This window comes from Penaeus chinensis, chromosome 22 (genome assembly GCF_019202785.1).
Source record: "Penaeus chinensis breed Huanghai No. 1 chromosome 22, ASM1920278v2, whole genome shotgun sequence".
Lineage (NCBI taxonomy): Eukaryota > Metazoa > Arthropoda > Malacostraca > Decapoda > Penaeidae > Penaeus > Penaeus chinensis.
In genome coordinates, this window is record NC_061840.1 from 15362595 (window position 1) to 15372594 (window position 10000).

General features: G+C 35.2%; 1 protein-coding gene across 7 annotated transcripts in view; it reads left to right on the top strand.

Moving 5' to 3' along the window:
• LOC125037241 (protein limb expression 1 homolog) overlaps positions 1-10000 on the top strand; it is a 179353-nt gene that overhangs the window by 125373 nt on the left and 43980 nt on the right. For 2 of the 7 annotated variants that reach the window (XM_047630315.1, XM_047630316.1), the window contains exon 1: positions 2789-3802. The exons of the other annotated variants lie outside the window; for them this stretch is intronic. In XM_047630315.1, the coding sequence (XP_047486271.1) occupies positions 3715-3802 (88 nt within the window). In that variant the 5' untranslated portion in view covers positions 2789-3714. Of the gene's footprint in view, positions 1-2788; positions 3803-10000 lie in introns of those variants that run through there. 7 annotated transcript variants of the gene reach the window in all.

Below are 10000 nucleotides of genomic sequence, written 5' to 3' on the forward strand. Positions count from 1 at the left end.
AATGATAATAATGGTAAAAGTATTAATCATGATAATCATAATAATAATGATAATAATTATGATAATGATGATAATGATAAAGTTGCTAATCATAATATTAGTCATAATAATGAAAATTTGAATGATTATAATAACAATAACAATGATAGTAATAGAGATAATATCAGTGCTAATGATAATAGTGATAAAGATCATGATAGCAGTAATAGTGATAATACTTATAGCAATATGATGATAGTGATAGTAATGATAATGATGGTAATAATAGTAATGATAATGATAGTAATAATAGTAATGATAATAATAGCAATATAATGATGGTGATAGGTAATGATAATAATAATAATAATAATAATAATAATAATAATTATTATTATTATTATTGTTATTGCTATTCTTCTTCCTATTATTATTATCATTATTAGCATTCTTCTTCTTCGTATTATCATCATCGCCATCATCATCATCATTGGTATTGTTGATCACCCTCCTCCTCCTCCTCCTCACCATCATCATCATCATCATCATTATTATCATCACCATTATAATGGTTATTTCTATTTTTGCTGTTACTATCATCTTCATTATCATGATTATCATTATCATGACTGCCTTTATCATCATCATAACAATAATAATAGTAATAATGATAATCATAATATTGATAACAATAATAGTAATATAATAGTAATATAGATAATGATTTTTGTTATTATTGTTGCCATTGTGTTTATTATTATCATTGTTGTTGTTTTGTTGTTGCTGTTATTATTATTATTATTATTATTATTTATTACTATTATTATTACTGTTACTATGATGTTATGAATACTATTTTTTGCAACAGATGTTTATCATTGTTATCACTATCAACTGTGTCGTCATAATTGTCATTCGCTGCTGTTACGCCTTTTCCTGCAGTTACTGTAACTGCCTTACTACTATCCCTACCTATTACTAATGTTGCTGCTTTTACTGTTAGTATAGCAACTGCTATAGCTACTGGAATTGTTATTCATATAACTAATAGTAATGTTATTGTTACCACTACCATTAGCTCTAATACTATTGCTATGGCTATTCAAATTACTACCACTGCGGAATGATACTAAGCCTGTTTCTGCTGTTACTACTTTTCTAACAACTATTACTGCTATTACTACTGCGATTGCTATTCAAATTACTATTACTAATACCATTGTTTCTATTGCTCCTGCTATTACTGTTGTGACTACCACTATTACTGTACATATTACTTTTATTTTGTCTGCCATTACTACCACTACTACTATTTTACGACTGCTACTATTACTATTATATTGGGATAACATATGACCATAGTTGTCATGAGATTATTATACGTGTTTTTGTCGCAGTCGATATCACACGAAGATCATAAAATGAAAAATACCGAACGATAGACAAGAAAAGTAAAGAGAAGAGACAACGGTTAGTGGTGAAGCAATAGGGGAAAGAAAATTATTTATAGCCCAAGGGGAAAATAGAGATAGAAGGTAATTGCGTATTGGGAGAAAGAGGAAAACGTTAATAACAGTGGTGCGTGTATCATGCCTGTTATATATTATACATATATTTTTTTTGTCGACCATCATAAGACTTTGTATATCAGATTTGTGTATTTCATTTTCATGCCATGTGTAAGGTATCTATCATTTCGTCGTTTACGACGAAATAGACTTAGAGTATGTACGCATACCATTCTGTATTACGATTAAAGTGTATTTGTCTTTCCTTATTGGTATGCTCACTTTTTGGAGTATGTGTACGTGTTAGCACATGCACACAGGTGTGCCTGTATACCATCACTGTTTCTTACCTCGTAGGATTAATGCCAATATTTTTAAATGGAGTAAAAACACAGTGGCTTTGCTGGTATTAGTAGTAAGGACGATGAAGCTCATTTTGACCACAGTACCAAGAATAGTAATGATGATGATAGTGCAGGTCCGCAAGAAAGTATTAGCGAGTAGAAAAATCCCAAACGAAAGCTGATACTGATCTCTGTAGTTTGTTTCTTGTTTGAGTTTTCGTTTGTGTCCGTCCGTTCTTTGCGTTGGGTTTATTTGCCACTGTTGGCTTTTTTATAATAATGTGTTTGTGTAAGTATGGTATACTTACCTTTGTTTTACAGGTTGTATTTATTTGTTTTAATTAGCTAGATTACTGAAGTCGCCTTCTGTTGTATTAGAAAGATTGGTGCATTTCTCATAATGTTTAAATTATAGAAGGCTTTTGACATCCGTGTTTCAAGGTTTAACTGACTGTCTGGTGTATATAAAACACAAACAGTTGGCTGATTTCGGTGTCTGCCTAGTTGTCTGTGGGCCAATTGCTTGACTGTTTCATCAGGGTCTTGACTGTCTGTATAGGTTACTAGTTACTTTTCCAGTTGATTGGCTTCTTGACACACTGTCAGGCTTTTTGGCGTACTAGAAAGATAGTTAGCAGACTGACCTGGCTAGCTGTCTGTCTAACTGGTTAACTAGCTGACTGGCTAGTTGGTTAGCTTGCGTGTCTGTCTAGCTGACTGGCTGGTTGGCTAGCATGCTGTCTGGCTGGCTAGCTGGTGGTTGGCTGGTTGGTTGAGGGGTGGCGGTCGGTGGCTGGGTGGCGGGGCCGGCGTATCGGCAAGCTCGGCGCGTGTCACAATGTCTCGGCCGGAGGATCGTAGGCCTGCGAGCCGCTCTTGACCGAAGCCCACAGTTGCCCGAGCGATGTTCCTGCGCCGCGCCCGCTGCCGCCACCTACCCCGATTTTTTGTAAGAACGCCCCGTCAGTGCGTTTAGTCAGTGTGGCGCGAGCGTAGCATCAGGACGGCGACTGCGTGCGCTGCGTAAGAGCGGTGGTGCGAGAGCATCGCGTGTATGTGTGTGCGTGTCAGACCTCATACTGAGTTTGTGGGCGTGTCCATAACCCACTTACGAAGCCCCGCCCATCAGAAAGAGAGTAAACGCCCCAGAGGCGTGACTTTGTAATTGTCCGGAGGCTGAGAAGCTGTACCGCAGTTTTTTCCAGTCTAGAGGTGAGGGTCCGTCATCGAGTGCAAGAAGGGAGTGAGCGAGGTGCTGCTGCCGTGTTCCCACTCTGCTGCTTGGAACGCCATACGCCGGGAGCAGCTGGCCAGACGCGGGTTGGGCCATTGTTACGGGGCGAACTCCTTAACTAGTCAGGTTGTACCTCCCGCTAAGCCGCGAGTCCCAGTGAAACTCCCGAGCAGCGTCCCTCCTCCCATGCTCCTCCGACCTGCTCGTTAGCTCCCCTCCTCCTCCAGCCTCCGCCCTCGCTAGAAACCACACTTTTCTCTCCTGGGGCGTCCACAGACGCTTTTGTAGAACTGCCAAAAGCTCCCCCAGCCCGCCCGTCACCCAGGCAGTCTTCTCGGGACCCCTGTGCGTACCCCCAAGTGGTGTGTGTTCTTGAGATCACGGCGAGGGCGTAAACTTCCTTGTCGAGGCCACGTAGCAGCAGCAGCAGCATCGGGACGGTCCACAGAGCCCTCCCGCCCCCTCAGCTAGCAGTGTCCCCGCCCCCTCCACCCCTGCGGGAGCTCCGACAGCCACGCTACCTCTCGCCGTGTTGTGCCCACTACCTCACCCACCGTCCGGGCCGACCCAAGTACGATCGACTCACTCACGCTCCTCAGCCCACTTGTGGCGAGCCCCTCGGCCGCCGACGTCCGGAGCCACGGCCAAGATGCTTCTTTCCGAGCTGATCAGCGTCCAGAACGTGGCGCACGTCTACGAGGAGATCACGGAGCGCAAGGACAGGGGCAGATCAAAAGGTGAGATCGTCCTCCGCTTCTTCCGAGCGCAGAGCGAGCCCAGCGTCCGTACGTCACCCGTCGGATGGGCTCTCTATCTGATTGTTATCTTGTTCATCAGCAGTTCACAAATAGAATCTTATAATTGGACTCTGACTCGGTGTTGTTTACTATCGCTATCCGAACGTGATGAGTCATGGGGGTTACTCAGACTCCCTGTAGGTGTATAGCGAGGTCAACAAACGCTGCAAACCTTCTCTCTAGTCCTTTTTTGTTACGAATATTGGTACGTCCTGAGACTTGGCGCGGGATGCGTGTGGATCCCTTCTTGTACGTTGTGCAATTGTCATTGCATTCTCTTGTAGTCAGTCCCTTCCTCACCGTTTTCTACGGGGAATTAAATGCTGTGTGAAGTAGTGAGCGCTTATCTGGGTTGTTTGGATCGTCCGAGCGTGTGTTTGTTTATATGAATTATAATTTTTGTTTATTGAACCGACATGCGATTACGGCAGTTTTACCAGTGTGTGAATTTGCCTTTGTCTGATATTAGGAAAACGTTATTGCTGCACAATTGATAATAATATTGAATATAACATTGATAATGATGTGATTAAATAATGACGGAGTTAGCTATAGTGATAAATTCTGTGCTAAATATAGCAATAGTAATTCTGACGCCTTATACCGCTAATACTACTAATAATTAATTCTTATTAGCATATTTTTTTATTTGATGTCGGTTTCTGAACGTAAAATACTAACAATAACAACTACTCTCATCGTTAATATTATGATACATTAGAAAAAAAATCATAAATGCCAAAAGGATCAACTGTAACTATGACATTAGTGAGTATCTTGAATCAACAATTATGATGATATGAAATATTTCCAAAACTGAATTCTGATAGTAATGACATTTTAAAGATAATGCTAATCACATGAAAATGAAGATCATAATGTTTGCATCGTTTATGTAGAAAATATTAATGATGATAATAATAGTAATAATGATAATCATTGTACTTAAGGTAATATTGGAAGGAGCATCACTGAAATATTATTGGTGTTGATGATGATAAAGATAAGTATCATAATGATGTTGATAACGATGATAACTGATAAAAAAAATAAAAAATATGACAGTAGCAATAATGGCAATGGAAATAGTACTGATTTGGAGATTGGTATTGGCAATGATGAAATAACAGAATAATTATCAAACAAAATAACTGCGGTTTAATCGGCAACTACAATTGATGATAGCAACGACAATGATAACGAGGACTCCATTAATATCAGTAATTATAATAATTATAATCATTATAACAATTATGATAATCATTATTATGGCCATTAATTAGTCTGTTAATTAATTTCGCATTTGTCCTGCTCCCACCCCTCCCGCTTCTCCTCCCCTCTCCCCTCTCCCTCCTCCCCCTCCACTCTCCCTCATCCCCCTTCCCTCTCCTTCCCTTTCTTCCTCTCCCTCTCCTCCGTTTCTCTCTTCCTCTCCCTCTCTCATACGCTTAATAGTTTAAATATTATTTTTTCTACTTTATTATTGTGATCATTATCGTAATAATGATCATATCATTGAGTCTGTTGTTACTGTTATAATTAATATCATCGTCACTGCCTTAATGTTGTCCTTATTATTATGTTACTGTTATTGATATATATATATATTATAGTGTTTTTAAGTACTGTTGCTACTGTTGCTGTTTATTTGTTTTTCTATTAATGATGTGATATAATTATTTCAATAATTACCCATGTTACGAATGAAACTGCTATTAAGACTGCTTCTGCTATTGTTGTTATCGTTATCGTTATCGTTATCGTTGTCGTTGTCGTTATCACCACCGCCACCCTCATCTTCACCATCACCATTACCATCTTCATCATTATCATCAATTTTAGTTGCTACTACTACTACTACAATTGTTATTGTTGATACTGTTATTAATGAACCGGTTGTTACTATTGCAACTGAATCTGCTTCTTCAGCCACTTGTTGTTATTATTATTATTATTATTATTATTATTATTATTATTATTATTATTATTATAATTGTATTTGTTATTATTATTTGTATTATTATTTTTATTATTTTATTATTATTTTTATTATTTTTTTATTATTATTCTTATTCTTATTATTATTATTATTATTATTATGTTATTATTATCATTATATTATTATTATTATTATTATTATTATTATTATTATTATTATTATTATTATTATCATCATCATCCTTATCATCATTATCATCATTATCATTATTAATTATTAATATTAATATTACAATAATTATTATTATTGATGTTTTTGTGATTATTATTGTTTTTTTATATTAATGTATTATTATTATTATTATTATTATTATTATTATTATTATTGTTGTTGTTGTTATTATTGTTATTATATTATTATTGTTATTGCTATTATTTTTATAATTATTATTATTATTATTATTTTATCGTTATTATTATTATTATTATACTATTATTGTCATCATTATTAGCACTATCACTACAACTACAACTACGAAACCAACTATTACTACTACTGCTCTCACTATTTCTACTATTACTATTATCATTATCATTTTTATTGTTATTATTGTTAATGTTGGTGTTACTATCATTGTTATTATAACTGTTAGTACTAGTATTACTATCAATATTATTATTATATTTGTTATTATTGTTATTGTCATTATTATTTGCTAGCATTATCACTATCGATAATATTGTTATTATTCAATACCATCTTTACTGTTACTTCTACTACTGCTATGGTAATTTTTAATGTTTTGTACTCTTTTATGATTTTTATTGTATATTTAATGTTGCATTTCTTATTGGATGAAAATATGTTTTGTACAGTTATTTATTTACTTTTTTGTTCTGTTTGTGGATGTAATTACTGACGTCAGCTGGCACCATGGTAAGGAAAAGCGATGATAAAAAGGTCATAATCATAATAATGCCAGGTGATGTGAATATGGTGATAAATTTGCGTGATAACGATATTCCAGTTGATAATGGCCATAGAAATCGTGATTTTAATGACAGATTGGTGACGACTGTGCTTGATAATGATGATAACAATGACTTAGTTAATAATAGTAGTGATGATAATGATATTAGTGTAGTTTTCAAAAAAGGTATGAATAAGAATAAATATCTTCATAATACTAGAGATGTATTTGACCGGTTTGGATTATATCTTCGCCCAAGATACATGTATTTCTGACGAAGATATAATCGAAACTAGTCAAATATATCTCTTGTATTGTGAAGATATTCATTCTCATTCATCTCTTTTCTGCATTTGTCAACATGAATTCGGTTAATTAGTGTAGTTATAGTTATTATTCCTATAATCTACAACCTTCATACTAAAGGGTAAAAGTGATTACAATCATCATTATTATAATTTCATCGGCATTTGATTATTTTCACACGTGTTTTTGAGAATTCCTTTCCTTCTCTTCATCGGCGTCAGACAAACTCGCCGAAAAGGGCCTCTGGCGATTCCTAGGCAACTCGGATCTGCTGAACTCTTAGATTTGAATCTTGAATGGGAACGAGGTATGCTAACGTTAGGTCGTAATACTATCAGTAGTAATATTATGTTTATACTTATCATAGTTTGGTTTTATTGTTGCAGGATTCACAATCGTTGCTATCAATTACAACTCATTATCCCCGTGATAAAGTTATCATTCTTGGTGTGGTAACCAGTTGTTATTCTGTTTGTGTGAATGATCGTTAAGCTTAGTGATCGAGTAGTGTCTGAACTTCTATTATCATTTTCTTTACCAAGGCGGGCAATATTCTTAAAGTTCGTATATGTGTAATTTGCGCGCGCGCAAATTACACGTATAGTTCCAAAGTGACTTCAACGGTGCGTAAAGTAATGATCTAGCAGCCGCCGTCCGCTCATCTTGCTACTGATATAAAGATGCATTTTTATCGTCCAGTCTGGGTTGGTCGTCCTGTTATTGATGCATTGAATCTAGAGCCTGGATGACGCAACTAGAGCGCATGACTTTACTCAACCCTCCCCCAGTTCTGTCATGGGATATCGTCAACATTAAACGTGACGTTAAATGTAAACAGACACAATGGCTGTCACGGTGCATCGCGGTCCCCGCACATCATTTCCAATAGATTTGGAAAAGAGGTGACTTAAGTAGTGAGACTTTACATATGTTCCATATTATATTTAGACTATAAATTCAGAATAACTTACGAACAAGCGCGCAATCAATTGATGTGTTTGGAAGGAATGATTTTTTTATTTTTTTTTGTAAAGTGCTCTTGTGAAGGCTAATTTAAAGTTTAGGAATGACAACTACAATAAAGTCGCCTTATTTGTTATAGACACCTATTCATTATTGGCGTCACAAACTGTTTTGCAAGACCAGCCAGACTTGAGTTAAACCAAATAAAGTGCGGCTTGAATAGTTTCATGACCAAAATGCAGCTAGTGTTACTGATCCAACTTGCTTATCCAACTTGCTGATTCAGAATCCTGGTTTGGGAACTGACACGACAGTTATCCTCATTAACTTCAGGCGTCAGGACCAATTTCAGGATTAAGGATTATTAATGACAGCCTCCTGAGAGATGCTTACTGCGTCCGCGGGTCATTAAGCACATTGATTACTTTAGTGTGTTTAACTTTGTGCGAGTCCGTGTTTGTATGTATATTTATTCATGATTATTGTGTATATATACTTAAAAAGGGTCGTAAACATGATAACGTGTATTTAAGTAGTTTGGCGCCACGTACGTTAGTCCAGGGGTATAATTATCTTGTTCCATGAGGGGAGTGCATCTAGGGATTGATGGTTGGCCAAACAATGGTGACCCTGATAGTTAGTTCATCGTTTCAGGTGGTATTCCGTGGCCCCTGTCGAAGGGAAGCCGTCGCTCTGTTTTGCTTTCATTTTGTTTTTCTTTCATTTCAAGTTCTGTTCGATTTCTTATGGCCTGCCATGTTCCCCATATATCCGGCGGTCGCTGACACGTTTCATGGTCCCAGTGGGTCCCTCCCTCCCGCACCCCTCTTGATGATTCTACAAGGTACTTCCTAATGATTCTAAAATGTAATTCACAGCTTATGAGCTAGAAAGTACATGTCGCCAGATGCTAATGAAGGAATTCGAGCTGTACAGTAGTAGGTATACACAAACATTAACATATTTGCGCCTCTGTCGTCAAGTAGAAGGACACGCGTTTTGAAAGCAGTTAACGGTAATGGCTTCTGTACTTCCCGTAGGTACAGTAGTTATTGGTATATTATTCTTACAAATCTTGTTATTGGAATTGTTATTGTTTTTGGATATTTTTTATATATTTTATTTCCTCTATATTTTTTGAAAAAATATTATTGTTGTTGGTAATGCTATGATAATCATTATTATGAGACTAATTTGACTATTATTACTCTTATTTTCATTGTTTTTATTTTCATAATTACTAGTAAAAGCAGTGTTATTACGGTAGTTACTGTGCAAAGCTATGGTACTAATACTGATAACTGTAATTAAAGCTATAATATAGTAATAGTAATTATAAGTCAATAAATACTAAATATAAAAATTATAATTATACTGCTACTACTAATACGAATTAAAATACTGATAATAGTGATATAATATTTTCGTTTGTTATAATAATAATAATAATTTATTATTGTTATTATTATTATTATTATTATTATTATTATTATTATTATTATTATTTATAATCACCATTATCGTCATTGTTATTGTCTTTGCTGTTTTATTTTATTATTTATTATTATTATTATTATTATTATTATTATTGTTATTGTTATAGTTATATTCATTATTACTATTACCATTATTATTATTGTTATTGTTATTGTTATATTCATTATTATTATTATTATTATTACTATTATTGTTACTACTACTACTATCATTATTACCATTACCATTATTATTATTGTTGTTTTGTTATCATTATTGTTATTATCATTATTACTATTATTACTATTATTGGAATAAGGAGACGCTTTCAGGAAGAATGCAAGGGGGAGGGCAAAGGGCATAATATATCTTAGAATAATACAAATGTAAAAGACATCTGGCGATAGAGCGGGGAGGAAGACAGATCCTGAGAAGAACGAATACGATGTTAAAGACTAGATGGAAAAAAAAAAAAAAAAAAAAA